The following is a 21201-nucleotide window of genomic DNA, read 5'->3' as shown; positions in this document are numbered from 1 at the left end:
CAGGACCTGGTCTGCTATCTTTCACATAGACACATCCCTCCCTGTGGCCCCACAACCGAGTCTTGAAAGCGCAGAAGAGAAGGGACCACAGCTTCTATCCCCAGAGTTTAGAGTTAGGGTGGGGTTGCCATCCTAGGCTTTAGAGGAAGGAAGCACCACCCTGAGATTAGAGTGGTCTGGGGAACCAGGCCTCTGGGATTCATTCCTTCCTGTTGTAGATGGCTGGGCCCTGACCTTGTGTGCCAGGCTGTTGCCCACTCCCAGCCCCCAGCATTCCCACTTCCTGCCTTAGCAGAGCTGTGGTGCATCCCTTTCCCTCACTGGCAGCCCCCACCCCCATCCCAGTCCCTCCCTGCCCCTGGCTGAGCTCAGATTTTGGCTAGCATTCCATCATGTTTATTGACTCCTGGGGGACAGATCACAAAGTCAGTTTGTGGGCAGGCCAGACTGCCCTAAAAGGAAGTCAGGGGCCTCGCCGGGTGGCGCTCTTCCTTAACTCTTAACGCTTAGAGGCAGGCTCAGAAGGTGCTTTATTTCCCACTATGATTATACCCACTCTGTGGCTCACTCCAGGCTTCACGTTCTTTAGGGCCTTCTTGCAAACCTACTGGTGTGGGGTGCTGCCAGCCTCTGCCCATGCCCAAAGGTGCCAGACCCTGGGTGGGCAAGGCAGTTGTCTGTGAAGCATGAGCGGTGAGAAACAAACCTCTGGAACACCAAACTGAGGAAGGAAGTGGCTTTTTGTTTGGCCCGGAGCTGCGGCAGGCTACAGCCTCATTCACCGAGCTCCCCAGAAGCAGCTCCCCTTTTAGAGGCTTACAATACTAAAGGGGGAAACTGAGGGGAAACTGAGGTGAAACTATGTCATTGTCCATTTGCTGGACATCCGACCTTACAATCCTTTGGCTTCATTGATTTGCTAATTCATATGCAGTGTGAGCGGGAACAGGCAGTGGAGAGGGCTTACAGAGACTGAACAAAGGCAGTAAACTATTTGCTGGCAGAGGTGCTTCCAGGAGGGAGCTGGCCATGCAGTCGTGGGGGCTGACCCAGTGCCAGGCTCCAGCTGGTAGGGATAACATTCATTTGCAACTCTTTCAAGGCTTACAGATAGCAGAGACACTGGGAACTGAAAAGATTCTTCCCAGTTATTTGGTATTTTATTTTATTTTATTTTATTTTAGAGATGGGGTTTCCCCATGTTGGCCAGGCTGGTCTCGAACTCCTGACCTCAGGTGATTCACCCACCTAGGCCTCCCAAAGTGCTGGGATTACAGGCATGAGCCACTGTGACCAGCCTATTTTATTTTTTTCACCCTCCTTCCCATCCAGTGGGGAGGAGGAGGTGGCGGCTGGGAAGTGGGAGGAGGGGAGGGGGTCTCCCCTCTCATCGGTGGCATAGTCAAGTAGTTGTGGCTTCCAATTTGCACTCCAGAGCAGTCGTGTAAGGTAATAGATGATGTCCCTTTAAGAGAAAAAGTGATGGTGGCAGGAGGGTTTAGCTGTCAGAAAGGCAAAGTTGAGGGTGGGTGGGGAGTATGAGGTTTCCACTGGTCAGTGGCTTGTGTCAAGGTGTGCCCTGTGCCCTCCCCTTCAGAGTTCCTCTCCAGAATTGGGTTAGCAGAAGCTCTAGAGAGTGGCAATGGACATTTGAGACCCCGATCTTTTTTGCTGGGAGGTCCTCTGGACTGCTGAAACAACAATGGAACTTAGGGACAACACACAGAGCTGGTGTTGTGGAAAGTTAGAAAACTCAGGGACAAATTCAAGCTTTATTGTGAGACCTCAGAGCGCTCCTTTCTCAGGGGATGTCAGTTTTCCCATTTATGAAATGAGAAGGTTGAGTTAGATCATCTTCTCCCTTCCCCTCCACAAGGTACCCTGAATCTAGATATAGGTCTGGAGGAAGAGTCTGGTGGAATAATTGAACAGGGGAAAAAAAGATGTAGAGAGTGGGTACCTGTTACTGGATTTGGCTCCAGGTTCCTGGAGGACCAGTTCGTGCCATGTCTCTCAGTCCCCTGCAAACAGCACAGAGCATTCAGTTCCGTCCCGGAGTCTGGTGCTCCCACTGCACTCCTCTCAGCTCCAAGTTTTCTCTGGCAAGGGGACAGGATTTATAGGAGTTCTAGTGCATCCCCTAATCCTGCCAATGTCTCACCTGATTTCTTTGGGGTTCAGGACCTGGTGTTCCAGTTGAGGTGAGGCTGGGCGTCTGGTTTCTGAAAGTTGAGGTCTCTGGAGTCTGGGGAGGTTGAGCCATTGAATCTGAAGATGTCCCTGCTGTCCTGGCTTGCGGAACCTGCTCCTCTTGTGCCCTGCTCTTCTCGGTAAGACTCGGGTATTTTTCAGGAACACAGCTGGAAGACTCGTCTAGATTCAGTTTGTTTAGCAGGTCAGAATAAACGAAATCATCATAACAGTGCTGCCTTCCTGTGGTTCTCCCAAAGCCATCCATTTCTGTCTTTCCTTGGCCTGACCTATTGCCGCTCCTGAGCTCAGACAGGAAATTCTTCACCTGCAGGAATGGAGGAGTTTGCTGGGTATGACTTGGATGAACCAGAGTAAACCCAAGGGAGTACTCTCTTGGTCCATAATCTGTTGTCTGGGAACTCAGGGGTGGGCTGGGGAGGGTGGGGACAAAGTTCAAGGTATAAAAAGTGGTGATCAGTGGTAAGTCATTGGATGGCTAGGTAGTCATGTTGTGCTATCCCTGACCAGCTCCTGGGGAGGGATGATGTTGGGAGCTCACTGTGGAGACAGCATCATTCATATTCTTCTCCACCAGCTGGAAGGCTTCATCAGTTTTTGGTAGGCATTCTAGAGGGACAGCAGAGTGGGTTGCAGGTGAGCAAATCTTTTCCTGAGAAGAGCCCCCTGCTGACAGACCCAGGCTTACCCCAGATCCAGCTAACTGGCCAGCTCACCCTGGAAGGAGGGTCTGTTCTTGGGCTCATTGCTCCAGCAGCGCTGCATTAACTCCTTCAGTCCTTCCAAGCCGGGAGTCTCAGGCCCAGCTTGGGGCAGATCGTTCAGTGAGGGCCGGGCCTCCCTCTGGCACACTGCTCCATACACCAGTGATGCTTCGCTTGGCACTGGAGTAGGGGAGGTGGGTAAGAAGAGAAGGCATTCAGGGTAAAAGGGAATATCTGTCCATCATAGAAAGAGGCAGGGAGTGTAATGTAGGGGCACTAGGAGGGAGGAGGGCAGTCTAAGTAGATGAGCAGAAAGGGGAAGCCTTGGGGTTAAGGATCCCAGAATCCGCCTAGAGTCTTACACTCAGCTTCTCTTCCAGCAAGCACTGCCCACATTAGGATCCCGAAGCTGCAGGAGACACAAAGCTGAGGACAGGTCCAATCACTGGCAAGACTCCCTTCCTATACACCATCCCCTGGGAGGGCCAAGAGAGGTGTAGGAATCCCACCTGTGTGTTTGGGGTGGGATCCTTACCTGTAGACATCACTGGCTGGGGAGGCCTTCCGGTTTACATTAACAAACAGTTCTGGGGCCAAGTAGCCCAGGGTGCCCCCTGGCTCCCTGGACCCTGTCCCTGACTGTGAGCTTCCCTGAAATGTGGACAGGCCAAAATCTGCCAGCTGCAAATGAAGGGAAGAAGGGGGAAGTAGGGAACTCAAGGGGGCCAGGCAGCCTCCAGAATCCTCCCTACCCCCAGATGGTGCAGGTTCAGCTTTGTAAAGGGAGTGTGAAGGTCAAGGGAAGGGGTTCCCTTGGATGGTAGATCTAGGTGTCCTGTGGTAGGTCTGGGTCAAAGTCTGAGTCTCCAGGGCCTGGTGGGACAGCTGGTGGAAATGACTCATGTGGGTCAGGGCCTCTATCACCTGGTATGGCAGGAGCTAAAACTCCCGGCTGGGCTTTGTCCCCTGACAGCTCTGAGTCCAGAGGGAAAGGCTGTGCCTATTCAATAGACTAGGGCTCTGCAGGTCTAGTGTCTGGTGGGCCTGGCTGGAGCAGCTCTGGGGTGGGGCCTTGTCTTGAGGCTGAGAGGGGTGTAGACCGGCTAACCTTGACGTGCAGCTCTGGGTCCAGCAGGATGTTGGATGGCTTGAGGTCCCGGTGCAGGAGCACCGGGTTCTGCTCATGCAGGTAACACATCCCGAGCACCACTTCTTTCAGCAGGCGGCAAAGGAGTGGCCAGGGCCGAGGGCACTGGGGCTTCAGCAGCCCCGACAGGGAGCCGTTCTCCATGAATTCAGTCACCAGACCCGGCCTGAAGGAGTCGTCCCACCCCACCTTCTCGATGACCCCTTTCAGGCGCAGCACGAATTCGTTATCCAGACTTGCCATGGCCTTGACCTCCCTGGATATCGCCTTCCTACACTCCAGGAGAGAGCTGGAGTCGCACCGGGGTCCCAGGAGAATCCCTCCCTTCCCCATTCAGGTCCCAGAGCACAGCGGCTCCACCTTTTTGCCCAGACCTTGGCCTGCGGGCAACCGGGGTCACTCACGAGTTCACGATCTTGACCGCCACATCGCAGCCCCACTCCCTATGATGGGCCCGGAACACGGTGCCGAACCCGCCTGAGCCGACGAGCTTGTGGTTCTCCAATTCCTTGTCTGACATCAAGGAGGCAGAAGCACCGTTCCACCTGAGAGAGGGGTGTCGCCGTCTAGCCGGCCACGCTGCGCGTCGGCGCTGCTCCCCCCGCCCCCGTGACTCGGCGCGCCCACTGCAATCCTCAGCCTCCCTCGCCCGCCCCCACCGTCCCCGGACGCAAAGGCGTTCTCTGAGCGAGTCGCGGGTCGCTCTGGGGGTGAGTGTCGGAGCCTGCGATCCACACGCCACTCCCTACTCACCATAACTTAACGTGAGACATCAGGCTGGAAGGTACGAGGGGGCCGCTGGAAATTGCGAGCTGCAGGAGATGGAGTGCCTTCCGGGACTGCGGTCTTTGGTAGAGAGGGGAAGGGGTCTGCCTGTACAGGCGTCAGTCTCTAGACCAAGACGCTGATTCCACTTTCCGGGTTGCTACCCCTATTCCGAGTTGACTGAACAACTTCCCTTTCAGGCGCCTCTACAGCCCCGCCCCTGGGGTGGGGCAGGGGGCAGAGCGAAAGCTAGTGCTTTTCTCTCTGACTAGAGTTTCTTGGGCGCCTGCTGCGCGCCGCGGCCAGGTTGGGTGTAGCTGGACGTTGAGGATGTTAGGGAAGGAGTCCTCACCTTCCAGGAAACCACAATCGACCCGCTCCTACAGCCAACGCCTTCCCTTTTCCCACGGGATTTCCTGCTCCACCACCTGCCAGGCCGTTGGGGTCCGTGAGATCGGCACGTCTGCCGGGGGTCTCTTGACCAGCAAGAGGGTACTAATACCTGGAAGAGAGAGTGCGCGGAAGAAAAGAGAGATAGAGAAAAATGGATCTGGAGGTCTGATAAGAGCTAAGCTCAGATCAGCGATTTATTCTTTGTGCACAGGAGCTTATATATGTTTTTTCATACAGTGTCTGACGTAGGTCCCATTACAAAAGTTTTATCAGGAGGGAACAGAAAATTACAAAGTAAGCATGGGAGGGGGTAGCATACAGGTTTATCTAAAGATCGCTGGACCCAAAACAAACAAAAGATTCTAATCCTATTAAGATTCTTATCCTCTTATCAATGACTACAGTTACAATAAATAACATCAAGGTGAGCGATAATTTGAGGGGTAGCATTTTTCTAGTAACATGTGAGCGAACACGGGATTTAGTGAATGCAGGTAAACAGAGTCATAAAACCAGCCCAGAATGGGAACTTCAAGAGACAATAGTCTCGTAAATAGTCACGCAGGCCTCACCCAGACATGCCATTAGTTCAGTGGATCAAGAATAGGCTTCTGCAAACTCAGGCCTCTATCACTTCCTTCTTTTTTCCTCAGCTCGACTGCCCTCCGGGCTCTAACTCCGTCATGGCGGAGACACGGAGGGGTCTCTACGCTGATGGAGTGATCCCCATACCAGGCCATGAGTGGGGATGGTGCTTAGGAGGGTTTTATGGTTCTGGGGCTCAGCTCTCTCACAGCTGCCTTAAGATTAATAGAGCCAACACGTATATAAAACTTACTACGCACCAGGTACATATATTAGCTTATTTAATTCTCACATGAACCCTAAGGGGATAGGTACTGCTTTTATTACCATTTTTATGGATGAGGAAACTGAGACACTGAAAGTTTAAGTACCTTGCCTAAGCCCATATGGAAATAATGGCTCTGAACCATTAAGTTTTTCTATTTTCGCATAGACTTCAGGGCTGTACCACTCAGCTGGTAGTGCAGGTGGTTGGGGAAGGTGTGAAGCATCCAACAATGTAATGAAGGACCCCTATCTGTGTTCCTGCCCAGTCCCTATCGCTGCTCTTGAGAGGCAAGTCCTTGGCATTGATAGGGACTTATATGCCCTATGAACAGGAGTTCCTGGAGCTGGCAGGCCGTAAAACCACTCCCAGGGCATTGTGGTAAGGCTAGATATATCAGCCCAGCCAGAAGGTTGCTGACATTGTGGTGTACACTGCAGTGGAAACACCTCAGAGCTTTCCTGCCCTCCCTCTTGCATGACAGCTCTTGCATGCAAATACCCTAATTAATGTTCCTGACAAGCACATGCTCTGGACACAGACCTTTGATAACCTGGGAGCATGCAGAGTCTTAAAGATTTAGGGCAGAAAAAAGGTGTCCATATTTTACCTTTCTAAGGTCTGACCATGACTGGGGGTTGTGGGAACAAGCTAGGGTCAGCCCTAGGCACTCAGTCCTTCACAGGGAGACTCAATCCTGTGTGTTGTGTGTTGGCTCTCACTAAAAGGTGCTCACCTTGGTACTTGCTTTCCATTTTGTCCAGTGGTCCATGGGCTGGTTGAGGCAGAAGTGACTAGCAGTTTTTTCTAGAACAACTCCTGGAGAGCCATGTCATGGCTTCTGGTAGGGTCAGCTCATGCTATTTTGGAGCCATTTAGGGAATTGTTCAGCCATAGTCTCCTTAAAAGCCAGTAAATGGCAGGTACCCAATAAATATTTGTTGAATTGAATGAATAAATGAACAATCAAAAATACTGAGCCTTCCTTAAGGCACTGATCATCCTAGATGAAACTCCATACTCATTAGGAGGAAAGAAGAGATTGGGTTCCTGTAGGGATTGAGGGCTCTCACCTGAACAGTTCATGAAATCCATCTGAAGTAGGCTTTAGTATAGAGATATGGTGGTATCACACAGAATCCAAGAAGGCAAGAAGTGTAGCAGGTCCTCAGAAAAGCCTAGTTAGAAGCTGAGAGCAATCAGAAGGGGCAGCCGCTCCCTTTGTGATTCTCTTTAGAGAGAATAACCTGGGCTCAGTATCTGCACTTGAAGGGAGCTGGCAGAAGGAGTTGGAAAAGTGTCATAACTGGGTTTCTTCAGATTGGGACGAGACCCTGAGAATCAGGGATAAACCACTGTGAAGCACAGGGTTGGGTGTGGTATCAGGGCCTATACTACTTTTTGACTCAAAATAAACAGCCCCTTTAAAAGAAGGAAGAGCAGGGAGAAGAACCTTAGATTAAGTGCCTGACAGGACCCTCAGCCTCCAGCAAGGCAGTGTAGGGGTGGACTCATTTCTGGATTTTGGCGCTCTGGTCTTTTCTGAGGACTGCTGTCTCTGACCACAGATGTCCCAGGCTTTTGAAGTCTACTTGAGTATTTTTTAAAAAATTTAATTAGTATTTTGTTTTTGCGACAGAGTCTTGCTCTGTTGCCCAGGCTGGAATGCAGTCATGTGATATCGGCTCACTGCAACCTCTGCCTCCCAGGTTCAAGTGATTCTTCTGCCTCAGCCTCCTGAGTAGCTGGGACTACAGGCATGCACCACCTTGTCCGGCTAATTTTTGTAATTTTAGTAGAGACAGGGTTTCACCATGTTGGCCAGGATGGTCTTCAACTCCTGACCTCATGATCCACCCACCTTAGCCTCCCAAAGTGCTGGGATTACAGGTGTGAGCCACTGCACCTGGCCTTACTTGGATATTTCTTATTCCTTCAGTTCCCTGCTCCTGATTCTCTGATTACCTTCAGTTCATCTCTGGTTCCCTAACCCTGATTGTTGTAGGGGTAAGGGATTGTGGGGGATCTATGTGGTCTCTCTTTGTATATTCTAGTCTTAATTCTCATCTGTTGTTTAAGAGATTCTAATTGTAGACCAAATAGTATTAATTGAGGAGAGAATTTTCATTGTCTTTAGTGTTTAATTTTTTTTACAATGGGCACGTATTAATTTTATAAACAGTTATACAGAAAATGAATTCACGATGCATGCAAAGATTTAGTTATAAGGATATTCACTGACATGTATTGCTTCTAATAGTGAAATAAATAGAACTCTAAATATTCAGCAATAAAAAATGATTGAATACATATGCAATGGACGACTATGAAGCCATTAAAATTATGCTGCAGGTCTATACTTATTAATATGATGGTGCTTATCATGTATTAAGTGGGGGAAAAAAACAAGTTATAAAACTATATAATCACCTTTTTGTTTATTTTAAAAATGATCTTCCAGTTGCAGAACAGATTTGATATTCTTCATAACCTCCTATAGCAGAACACCTAAATGCTACAGAAAGTGCAACATACATATATACTTAAATTCATTAGTGACCTCCCAAGAAGGTAAAGGTAATTCCCCCAAGGGCATACCTCTGAAACCAGCAAAATAAACTAATACAAAACAAAAAAGTAAAGAGTAAGTGAACAGAGAGGTTAACTAGAAACCTAGAGCTTTGGGATTTGTGTATAGGTGTGGGAGTTGGGGGAGAACCCAAGAATAAGCCCTGGGACCCAGGAAGATGGGAGAGGTGAATCTGAAACACTCCTATTCCCTATAAGCTGGGACCCTGAAAGTGACTACATTCTTAGTGGAAAGGGAAAAGTCCACTGCTCATAAAGGGAACCTACAAGGAAATCCACCTAGGATGCAGCACTAGATATTAAAATTAATAAAAATGTTAGTTTCCGTGTGAGACTTACTCTCACATTGACCTGTGCTTGGGATTTTTACTTTCCCTTAGATCAAGTAAACCATAAACTGAAAAATTTAAGTGGCTCCAGATTATTAATGCTCCCCAGAGACCAGCAGTAGCAAATCAAATCCTCCTTGGAGGAAAGCATCCTCAATCCAGGCTTCTGCATTAAATTCTGCCAAATATAAACTCACTAAAAATTACTAAATACATAAGGCTTCAAACTATCATGAAGAAGAAAATCAGCAGAAACAATAATCAACAAGTTTAAACTTTTAAGGACTTCGGAGTTTGGAATAATCAGATAACAAATCTAAAGAAGCTATTGTAAAATGTTTAAAGAAATAAAAAAAATAGAGTAGAAAAATAAAAGAGCAAGGGATAAGAGATCATAAACAATGTCCAGATATATTTACAAAAAATAGAACATCAAGAAATAAAAAATATATGTAACCATTAAAATGGAACTGTAATTTTGATTAAACAGAAGATACAGCAGATGAAAGAATTAGTGTACTGAAAGATGGAGCTGAAGAAATTCTCCAGAATGCAACAGAGACAAGCAAATAGAAAAGTTAAGAGACAAAGAAGGAGGAGGTCTAACATGTCAAATTGGAATCCCATCAGAAGAGAAGTGAAAAAAAATGGGGGCAAGGCAATATTTAAAGAGAAAACAGCTGACAATTTTCAAGAACTGATGAAAGACAAGGATCCATCTGGGCACAATGGCTAAAACCTGTATTCCCAGTGCTCTGGGAGGCCAAGGTGGGAGGATCACTTGAGGACAGGAGTTCAAGACCAGTTTGAACAACATAGTGAGACTCTGTCTCTATAACATAAAAATTAAGATGAAAGATTGCTAGGTGGGGTAATCTTAGCTACTTGGGAGGCTGATCTGGGAGGATTGCTTGAGCCCAGGAGTTGGAGGTTATGGTAAGTTATAATTGCACCATTGCACTCCAGCCTGGACTACAGAGCAAGACCCTGTTTCTAAATAAATAAATAAAAATAAAAAGACAAGGTCGGGTGCAGTGGCTTATGCCTATAATCCCAGCACTTTGGGAGGCCAAGGTGGGTGGATCACGAGGTTGGGAGTTCGAGACCGGTCTGACCAACATGGTGAAACCCTGTCTTTACTAAAAATACAAAAATTAGCGGGGTGTGGTGGTGCATGCCTGTAATCCCAGTTACTCAGGAGGCTGGTAGGAGAATTGATTGAACTGCAGAGGCAGAGGTTGCAGTGAGCTGAGATTGCGCCACTGCACTCCAGCCTGGGTGACAGAGTGAGACTCCATCTCAAAAAAAAAGACAAATATACACAAATATAGGAAGCACAATTTGTAGCAAGAAGGATAAATATTAAGAAATTCACTCTAGTTACACCTCTGTGAAACTGCAGAACAGTAAACACAAACAATATCAAAGGTTAAAAAGAAAGCATAGATCATCTACAAAGAAGCAGTAACTAAACTGGAAGTACACTTCTCAATAGCCAAGTAAAAACCAGAAGACATTGAAACAATTCAAGGTGCTCACAGACAGGAAAACTGTTCCTGAAAAAAATAATTTTGATGGGTATACAATTTCATGTTTACAGATGGGTTAAAAACAGAAAAAAAGACATTTTCAAATAAATGAAAACTGAGTTTACCACCAACAAACTGTTTCCTAAAGAAGTTTCTAATGGATGTGCACAAGGAAGATTTTTTTTTTTATTATCGCGTTTTAGGTTTTGGGGTACATATGAAGAACATGCAAGATTGTTGCATAGGTGCACACGTGGCAGTGTGATTTGCTGCCTTCCTCCCCTTCACCTATATGTGGCATTTCTCCCCAGGCTATCCCTCCCCAACCTCCCACCCCGCACTGTCCCTCCCCTATTTCCCACCAACAGACCCCTGTGTGTAGTGCTCCCTTCCCTGTGTCCATGTGTTCTCATTGTTCAACACTCGCCTATGAGTGAGAACATTCGGTGTTTGATTTTGTGTTCCTGTGTCAGTTTGCTGAGAATGATGGCTTCCAGGTTCATCCATGTCCCTACAAAGGATGCAAACTCATCGTTCTTGATGGCTGCATAATATTCCATGGTGTATATATGCCACATTTTCCCTGTCCAGTCTATCATCGATGGGCATTTGGGTTGGTTCCAGGTCTTTGCTATTGTAAACTGTGCTGCTATGAACATTCATGTGCATGTGACAAGGAAGATTAAAAACAAAATTATCCCAGAAGAAATGTGTGAGATGCAGGAAGAAATAGGCATTTCCAGTAAGGTTAACCATGAAATTAATTAGCATCATATCAGACACTTAGTAATGAGAGAGGGTGGCTCACTAATATACATATATATATTTTGAGATGGAGTTTCGCTCTTGTTGCCCAGAGTGGAGTACAATGGTGCAATCTCTGCTCACTGCAACCTCCGCCTCTAGGGTTCAAGCCATTCTCTGGCCTCAGCCTCCTGGGTAGCTGAGATGACAGACACCTGCCACCACTCCGGCTAATTTTTTTTTTTTTTTTTTTTTTTTTGAGACGGAGTTTCGCTCTTGTTGCCCAGGCTGGAGTGCAATGGCGCGATCTCGGCTCATCGCAACCTCCGCCTCCTGGGTTCAGGCAATTCTCCTGCCTCAGCCTCCTGAGTAGCTGGGATTACAGGCATGCGCCACCATGCCCAGCTAATTTTTTGTATTTTTAGTAGAGACGGGGTTTCACCATGTTGACCAGGATGGTCTCGATCTCTTGACCTCGTGATCCACCCGCCTCGGCCTCCCTAAGTTCTGGGATTACAGGCGTGAGCCACCGCGCCCGGTCTCCGGCTAATTTTTTAAAATATTTTAAGTAGAGACAGGGTTTCACCATGTTGGCCAGGCTGGTCTCGAACTCCTGACCTCAGGTGATCTGTCCGCCTCAGCCTCCCAAAGTGCTGGGACTAATTTTTTAAAAAAGATCTGCTACCAGTAATTCCACATCTGAGTATATCCTAAAAGAATTGAGACTGGGTGCTGTGGCTCATTCCTGTAATCCCAGCACTTTGAGAGGCCGAGGCTGGCGGATCACTTGAGGTCAGGAGTTTGAGACTAGCCTGACCAACATGATGAAACCCCGTTTCTACTGAAAATACAAAAATTAGCCAGGTGTGGAAGCATGTTTGTAATCCCAGCTACTCAGGATGTGGTGGCGCGTGTTTGTAATCTCAGCTACTCAAGAGGCTGAGGCAGGAGAATTGCTTTTATTCAGGAGGCAGAGGTTGCAGTGAGCCAAGATCGCACCACTGCACTCTAGCCTGGGGAACAGAGCAAGATTCTGTCTCAAAAAAAAAAAAAAAAAAAATTGGAAGCATGGTTTCAAATAGATAAATGTTCGTAGCAGCATGATTCATAATAGCCAAAAGGTGAAAACAACCTAAATGTCCATCAATAAATGAATGGACCAGTCCAATACAAACTGTTGTGTATGCATACCATACAATATAATTCAGTCTTAAAAATATGATTTAACCTTACTAAAATTCAGACACATGCTATAACATGGATGAATCTTGAAGATATGGTAAGTAAAATGAGCCAGTCACAAAAGAACACATATTGTATTATTTCACTTATATAAGGTATCTAGAATAGTCAAATTCATAGAGACAAAAGTAGAACGGTGGTTTTGTAGGGGCTGAGGGAAGGGAATGGAGAGTTACTGTTTAATGGTTACAGAGTTTTAGTTTGAGAAGATGAAAGGTTCTAGAGATATAGTAATGATTATACAATGAAGTGAATGTACCTGATGCCACAAAACTGTACACTTAAATTGTCAAAATAATACATTTTGTGCTATTTTGTGTATTTTACCACCAAAAAGATCTGCCAAAAATATGATTCTATGTATTAGAAAGGGATAAGTGAAAATTTGTATTAATAAGCATTTAGCTGTTTGATTTAAACATCAAATTTCACTCTGAAGTAAGAATGTATATATACATATATATGCTTAGAAAAATATATGAATGGACAAATAGAAAAATGTTTAAAGGAGCCATTCCTGGCTGATGGGCTTACAGGTAATTTTTATTTTCTTATATTTTATATTCATATCTTTTTCTTAATGTATATGCTGCTGAGGTGAGTACTTACACTCTTATTTTTATCTGTATTTTCTAATTTTCCTAAAATGAATTCATGAAATGAGTGTAGTAATTCTACAGTTCAGCTTCCTCTTTGTCCCCAGGACGAGCCCAGAGATGTACGTGCTTCCCTCTCTCTCGCCTGCCACTGCCCTTTCCCGTCAATCTGTTATTTGTTTCTCCCTCCTGATTTCTTGCAACTGTAAGTAGTTTGTTGGTCACGTTGGTATTTAATGGATGTTATTAGGTCTCAGAGTCTCAATATGGTGAGTAAGATTTTGACGGACATAACAGGATAGAGGTGATTACAGTCAGAAAGAATGTTATGAGCCAAGGGTAAAGTCTATGGTGTGAACTTTACGCCTGCCAGACTGAGTGGCCTTTCCCGCCTCGCCCCCTGCTGGCAACAATGATAAAAACTGGTCTTTTCCACCCTTTTTTTTTTTTTTTTTAGATGGAGTTTCGCTCTTGTTACCCAGGCTGGAGTGCAATGGCGCAATCTAGGCTCACCACAACCTCCGCCTCCTGGGTTCAAGCAATTCTCCTGCCTCAGCCTCCTGAGTAGCTGGGATTACAGGCACGCGCCACCATGCCCAGCTAATTTTTTGTATTTTTAGTAGAGACGGGGTTTCACCTTGTTGACCAGGATGGTCTCGATCTCTTGACTTCGTGATCCACCTGCCTCGGCCTCCCAAAGTGCTGGGATTACAGGCGTGAGCCACCGCGCCCGGCCCACTTTTCCCCACTTGATGGTTCGCAAAGCACTTTCACAGTAAATCCTCACAATCAAGGGAGGTTGGACTTATTGTCTAAGGTTTACAGAATAAAAAGGTCACTTTCGGCCGGGCGCGGTGGCTCACGCCTGTAATCCCAGCACTTTGGGAGGCCGAGGCGGGTGGATCACGAGGTCAAGAGATCGAGACCATCCTGGTCAACAAGGTGAAACCCCGTCTCTACTAAAAATACAAAAAATTAGCTGGGCATGGTGGCGCGTGCCTGTAATCCCAGCTACTCAGGAGGCTGAGGCAGGAGAATTGCCTGAACCCAGGAGGCGGAGGTTGCGGTGAGCCGAGATCGCGCCATTGCACTCCAGCCTGGGTAACAAGAGCGAAACTCCGTCTCAAAAAAAAAAAAAAAGATCACTTTCTTTTTTTGTCTGGAGGTGAATAGCAAACATAGAGTGATAAGAAACGTCTTTTTACTGTGGCAGTGCAGATTCCCGCCGGCCCCCCTCCCTCCACCCCCTGCTGACTCAGGGATGCTCCAACTCATGGGAGAACCCTTATCCCAGCTGCTGAAAACAAACCCTCCACACATGGGGAAAGGGTGCAACCATGCGCAAAAGAACTGTCACTTTTGGGGACTCAGCTATACTCAACTCAGGAAAGTCACAAAACAATCCTGGGTTTGAGAGAGAAGAGTTATGGGGAGAACTTTCCATTTGGACAGGGACTCCATCCACTGTGTCACCCGCCTCTCCCTATCCTTGGGGTGCTTTCTTTTGGGGAGCCTCCTCCAGGGCCCAAGTATCGCTTTTCTCCTTTAGGATTCCAAGCAGGTCCGAAGTCCCCTTTTACTTGTTTTTCCTTAGGAGAGCTGAGGGGCTGATGCTTTCACAAAGAACCACACTGCCTTCAGTTCTCCTATCCCGCCTGTGCCCACCGTCCCAGCAAAACGGAATCCCCGTGCTTCATCCGCTTCCTCACAGAGTGCATTTTGGATCTGTGTCCCAGAGCGTCTCTTTGGCAAAACTTAAGATACCTCTCTGTACCCTTAAGGAAAGGGAGGCTGGACAGGGTAACTATTTTGATTTTATATTACCATGGTGGGACCAAATAGGTTTTGAACAGCTCTAAGTGATAAGTGTCCACACACATATAACCATAATGCATCTTCTGTCAGTGTGGAGTCCTTCTCCCTTTCTTACTGTCTAGTTAATGTCAAAGATCTAATTTCTGTGCTCTCCCAATGCCTCTCACCCCAGTGAAGCAGGCCACTGCTTCAAATTGCTTCCCCAGCTGGGTGTCCTGCTGTTTCTTTACAGGGAGTTAAGTATAGCCTAATGGTCAAGGGTATAAGCTCTGAAGTCAGGCTACCTGGGGTTGATTTCTGCTCTGTGGATTACTGGCTGTTTGACCTTTAGCAAGTTACTCGACCTCTCTAAGTTTTGGTTAATTATAGCACCTATTGGATTGGGTTGTTTTGAGGTTGAAATGAAATGAGGATGAAAGAACATGGCAAGGCTTAGCAAGATAATAGGTTGGACCGCAGGAGGCTGGGTGCAGTGGCTCACACCTCTAATCCCAGCACTTTGGGAGGCTGAGGGAGGCAGATCACAAGGTCAGGACAAGACCAGACTGGCCAACATAATAAAACTCTGTCTCTATTAAAAATGCAAAAAAAAAAAAAAAAAAGAAAAAGAAAAAAGAAAAAATTAACTGGGTGTGGTGGCGGGCTCCTACTGTGGTCCCAGCTACTTGAAGGCTGAGGCAGAAGAATCGCTTGAACCTGGGAGGCAGAGGTTGCAGTGAGCCAAGATCGCGCCACTGCACTCCAGCCTGGGCAACATAGTGAGACTCTGTCTTGAAAAAAAAAAAAGGAGAAGAAAGAAAGAAAGAACGTAGCATAATTCCAGGCACGTATTATATGCTCAATAAGTGATAGGTATTATCACAATAAGCACTGCTGTGTTTCCAATCTGAGGAACATATCTAGTTCACAATTTATTTGTAGAGCAGAGAAAATGGATTTAACTAATTGTCAATGAAATAGCTCCCTCTTCTCCTGATAAATTTCCAGCCCCACCCCTTTGTCCTAGCGCCTTTTTAATGACTCACCCCTCAGGTCTCTTGCTTCTTTTCCAGAGAACTGTCCTGAGGGAGTGACTGAGGAAAGCAATATGTCCCTCCCTGCCTGTGGTCTTGAGGAGAGAGGGCTTTAACCGAGGGTCTCTGGTTTCTCTGCTGAGAAGTATTGGATGTCTGTTGTCTGGTGCGAAGGTGCTCAACAAGGCTAACAGGGTTACGTTATTGACCCAATAATGGCCTTTGGGCCTGAGGCAGCCATTTGGGGTGCACTGGGCCGCGTGTTGTCAGGCTGACTCTGATTTAAGCTGCAGCTGTGGTGAGCTTAACCTTAACCCCTAACCCTGCCAGCATCCCATCCAAGAAGCCTTGCCTCTGCCTTTCTCCCTCAGCTGAGAGAAGTGTGGGAGAGGACAGGAGCATCAGTGCTCTGAGCGCAACCCTCAAGCAATGGAGGGCACAGGTCAGTGCCCAGCCTCCTGTGCTTTCTGAGGTGTGTTCTCCAGTATTCCTCAGAGGGTCTGCTCTGAGCTCCACCTCAATAGCTAGCTCAACATGCACCTTTGGGTTGGCATTTTCTTCTTCCCTGACTCACATTTTCCGGCTCCTCCCTTCTAATCCCTGGGATCACCCTTTCAGGAAGTCTCAAGTGCAAGTCTCAGGGGCACTGTTTTCAGGGAACACAACTCAAGACACACCCTTTGGCCTGTTTCCTCTTCGTTGTTTCTCCCCTGAATGACTGTGTAACTAGGATCCCGATCTGGAAGGAAAGAGGAAAGGAAGGGAAAGGAGGGGAACCGAAAGGAATCTAACCTCCTCAGAGATGGGGCCTGATGTATATACGCTGGAGCCTAGGATGTGCTAGGGACTCTCTCCCACTTGTCACCTCATTCTAAGTTTAGCAACAAACCTGTGGGACAGAGTATCATTAGCCCCATTTAACGGATGTGAAACGGAAAAGGCCATGAGAGTAGCCAGCCGAAGGTCACACGTTGACCTCGTGGCAGAGGAGAGTTTTAAACTCTGATCTATGCTCTTTTTAGCTATCTTCCTTTTTGGGCAAAGTCCCTTGACAGAATCTGAAAGAAGACAAACTTTGAATCAATAAGACGATTTTAGTTTTTTTTTTTTATTAAATATGTTAACAGCTTTACTGAAGTGCAATTGACATCAATAAACTATACATATTGAAGGTATACAATTTGGTAAAATTTGACACGTACATATACCTGTGAAATCATCACCACAATTAAAATAGTGAACACATTCATCTCCAGTTTTAGGCTGTTTTTGCGTTACTATAAAGGAATACCTGAGACTGGGTAATTTTTTTTTTCTGAGATGGATTTTCGCTCTTTTTGTCTAGGCTGGAGTGCAATGGCGTGATCTTGGCTCACCACAACCTCCGCCTCCTGGGTTCGAGCAATTCTCCTACCTCAGCCTCCCGAGTAGCTGGGATTACAGACATGTGCTACCACACCCAGCTAATTTTATATTGTTTTTGGTACAGACAGGGTTTCTCCATATTGATCAGGCTGGTTTCAAACTCCCAACCTCAGGTGATCTGCCCACCTCAGCCTCCCAAAGTGCTGGGATTACAGGCGTGAGCCACCGTGCCCTGCAGAGACTGGGTAATTTATAAAGAAAAGAGGTTTAATTGGCTCATGGTCTGCAGGCTGTACAAGCATGGGACCCCCATCTGCTCAGCGTCTGGTGAGGGCCTTAGAAAGCTTACAATCATGGCAGAAGGCAAAGGGACAGCAGGCAAATCACATGGTGAGAGCAGGAGCAAGAAAGGAGAGAAGTCCCGGAGCAGATCTCACCTCAAAAGAACTCATCACCAAGGTGATGGTGCTAAGTTACTTATGAGGGATCCACTCCCGTGATCCAGTCACCTTCCTCAAGGCCCTATCTCCAACATTGGGAATCACATTTCAACACGAAATTTGGAGGGGACAAACATCTAAATCATGTCACTCCCAAAAGCTTCCTCGTGCTCCTTTCAATCTGTCCCTTCTGCCCTTCTATGACACTTATTCCCTCTTTCTTGGGAACCACCAATCTGCCTGTTGTTGCTTTTGACTGATTTGCATTTTCTATTTTATATAAATGGAATCACATAACATGTATTCTTTTTTGTTTTGACCTCTTTCACTCAATACAATTATTCTGAGATCCATCCATGTTACTGTGTGTATCAATTGTACGTCCTTTATTGCTGAGTAGTGTTCCATTGTACAGATATGTCACAATTTCTTCATCCATTTACCTGATCACGATCAAAATATTTTGGCAACAAATAAAGCCCCTGTGAATATTCATGCAAAAGTCTATGGCATATGCTTTCAATCTTGGGTAAGTATCTTGGAGGGGAACAGCTTAATCATAATGTAAGCTTATGTATTAGTCTGTTCCCACGCTGCTAATAGAGACATACCCGAGACTGGATGATTTATAAAGGAAAGAGGTTTAATTGACTCACAGTTCCACATGACTGGGGAGGCCTCACAATCATGGTGGAAAGGCAAGGGATGTCTTACATGGTGGCACTGCAATCTTTGCCGTCCCGGTTTATAAAGGGAAATTTCCCTTTATAAAACCATCAGATCTCGATAGACTTATTCACTATCAAGAGAACAGCATGAGAAAGACTTACCCTCATGATTCAATTACCTCCCACTTGGTTTCTCTCACGACACATGGGAATTGTCTCTCTCTCTATTTCTCTCTCTGTCTCTCTCTGTCTCTCTCTCTCTCTCTCTGTTGATACTTGCAATGTTGCAAGGAGTCACATGTACATGGTATAGCCAGTTGCCCTGGCTAAAGTCTCAGGCAACAGCATCACCTGCTAGACATGGTGATTCTAGCTCCCATTCTTTGAGTTCTCCACCAGACAGTGCTGAACAGATAGAAGCCTTGCTCACTGCACCGTCTGTATTTTTTACTCACAGAAACTGTGAGAGATAATGATCATTGTGATTTAAAGCTATAAAGTTTTGAAAGTGATTGGTTATGAAGTAATAGATAACTAATACATTATGTGATAACTTGGAATGTTTGTGTGTAAAATTTTTCACCTGAGACACTTGAAAGCTATTAGCTTCAATCACGGAGAAACAAAGACACATTGCAATTTTTGGAATTTATTGTGAAATGGGGCTTTTATGAGTTTTGCCAATCTTATCCTTATTATTAGGAGAAAATATTAGGTTTAATATTTTCTCCCCTAAGGCCAGACACAGTGGCTCATGCCTGTAATCCCAGCATGTTGGGAGGCTGAGGCCAGAGGATTACTTGAGGCCAGGAGTTCAAGACCAGCCTGAGCAGCACGGGAAGACCGTCTCAACAAAAAATAAGGCACATCTGTAATCCTAGTTACTCGAAAGGCTGAGACAGGAGGATCACTTGAGCCCAGGAGTTCAAGGTTACAGTGAGCTATAATTGTGTCACTGCACTCCAATCTGGGCTTTATTTCTAGAAATTTATATATCTGTTACTTCATGGGAAAATTTTTTTCAAAATTAAAATTAGCTTTCAGCCATAAAAAGATATAAAATACTGATAAAAAAAAAGGAATAAAGTACTGATACATAAAATGATATGGATGAACCTTGGAAACATTATGCTAAGTGAAAGAAATGAGACACCAAAGGCCACATATCGTATAATTCCACTTATATGATACGTTAAGAACAGGCAAATCCATAGACACAGAAAGTAGATTCATGGTTTTTAGGCATTGGAGTAAAGGGAGAATAAGAAGTGACTACTAACTAATAAGCATAAGATTTCCTTTAGGGATGATGAAAATGCCTTAGAATTAGCTATGGTGATGACTGTGCAACTTTGTGAATATACTAAAACACACTGAATTGTAGACTTAGAGTCAATTTTATGCTATATGAATGGTATCTCAGTAAAAATTAAAATTATTAAGAAGTTTTATCAACTAGGAGCAAGAGATCAACAAATCTGTCTATACAGTCTGTTGAAGATACATACATGAAGTTTTTTGTTTTTTTTTTTTGAGACAGTCTCACTCTGTCTACCATGCTGGAGTGCAGTGGTGCAATCTCAGCTCACTGCAACCTCCACCTCCCAGGCTCAAGCAATTCTCATGCCTCAATCTCCTGAGTAGCTGAAATTTCAGGCGTATGCCATCACACCTGGCTAATTTTTTGTATTTTTAGTAGAGACAAGGTTTCACCCTATTGGCCAGGTTGGTCTTGAACTCCTGGCCTCAAGTTGATCTGCCTGCCTTGGCCTCTCAAAATAATAAAGATCAATTTTGATAAGGTCATTGACAAATTTGTGGAAGTTCAGACTCAAAACAGAATTTGTAATGTTGTTTTTCATCCCTGTGACCAACCAATATAAGATACATATTTCCTTTTTTAAAAACAAAAAGTAGGCCGGGCTTGGTGGCTCATGCCTGTAATCCCAGCACTTTGGGAGGCCAAGGCGAGCAGATCACTTGAGGTCAGGGGTTTGAAACCAGCCTGGCCAATGGTGAAACCCTGTTTGTACTAAAAATACAAAAATTAGCCAGGCATGGTTGCAGATGCCTGTAACCCCAGCTACTTTTGAGGCTGAGGTAGGAGAATCACTTGAACCTGGGAGGCAGAGGTTGCAGTGAGCCGAGATCATGCCACTGCACTCCAGCCTGGGCAACAGAGTGAGACTCCATCTCAAAACAAACCCCAAAAGTATATTAATATCACTGAAATTATTAACCCATTGCTTTTTCCTTTTTTTTTCTTCTTTGAGGATATCTTTTTTTTTTTAATTGTACTTTAGGTTCTGGGGTACATGTGCAGCTCATGCAGGATTGTTGCATAGGTACATACATGGCAATCTGGTTTGCTGCCTCCATCCCCTTGTCACCTCTATCTGTCATTTCTCCCTATGTTATTCCTTCCCCACCTTCCCACCCACCACTGCCCCTCCCCCAGCTCCCCCAACAGACCCCAGTGTGTGATGCTCCCCTCCCTCTGTCCATGTGTTCTCATTGTTCAACACCCGCCTATGAGTGAGAACATGCAGTGTTTGGTTTTCTGTTCTTGTGTCAGTTTTCTGAGAATGATGGTTTCCAGATTCATCCATGTCCCTACAAAGAACATGAACTCATCGTTTTTTATGGCTGCATATTATTCCATGGTGTATATGTGCCACATTTTCCTTGTCCAGTCTACCATCGATGGGCATTTGGGTTGGTTCCATGTCTTTGCTATTGTAAACCGTGCCACAATGAACATATGTGTGCATGTGTCTTTATAATAGAACTATTTATAATCC

The 21201-nt window shown here is 45.8% G+C and overlaps 1 protein-coding gene across 1 annotated transcript; it reads right to left on the bottom strand.

The window, feature by feature from the left end:
- Positions 1-417: 417 nt before the first annotated feature.
- RIPK3 (receptor interacting serine/threonine kinase 3) lies at positions 418-5026 on the bottom strand. Its single transcript, XM_012468022.2, has 11 exons — positions 4816-5026; positions 4467-4607; positions 4024-4333; positions 3451-3596; positions 3278-3324; positions 2928-3095; positions 2753-2820; positions 2162-2518; positions 1961-2021; positions 1398-1465; positions 418-683 (listed from the first exon to the last, which is right to left on the bottom strand). The coding sequence occupies exons 1-11, from the start codon at positions 4833-4835 to the stop codon at positions 531-533; spliced, it is 1539 nt and encodes a 512-aa protein (XP_012323445.2). The 5' UTR covers positions 4836-5026; the 3' UTR covers positions 418-530.
- Between the last annotated feature and the right edge of the window lie 16175 nt (positions 5027-21201).

This window comes from Aotus nancymaae, unplaced genomic scaffold, assembly GCF_030222135.1.
Source record: "Aotus nancymaae isolate 86718 unplaced genomic scaffold, 86718_ANA_hifiasm-v0.15.2.pri h1tg000011l, whole genome shotgun sequence".
In the NCBI taxonomy this organism is placed as follows: domain Eukaryota; kingdom Metazoa; phylum Chordata; class Mammalia; order Primates; family Aotidae; genus Aotus; species Aotus nancymaae.
The sequence above is the reverse complement of the archived record's forward strand: the minus strand, read 5'-3'. Positions and strand labels throughout refer to the sequence as shown.

Excerpts from the sequence above, each read along its gene's own strand:
- RIPK3 (XM_012468022.2), bottom strand. The coding sequence starts at position 4,835 with ATGTCTCACGTTAAGTTATG. Across the intron at positions 3,325-3,450 it reads CCAGCCAGTGATGTCTACAG|CTTCGGGATCCTAATGTGGG; the intron begins GTAAGGATCCCA and ends TGTCTCCTGCAG. Across the intron at positions 2,821-2,927 it reads GAACAGACCCTCCTTCCAGG|AATGCCTACCAAAAACTGAT; the intron begins GTGAGCTGGCCA and ends CTGTCCCTCTAG.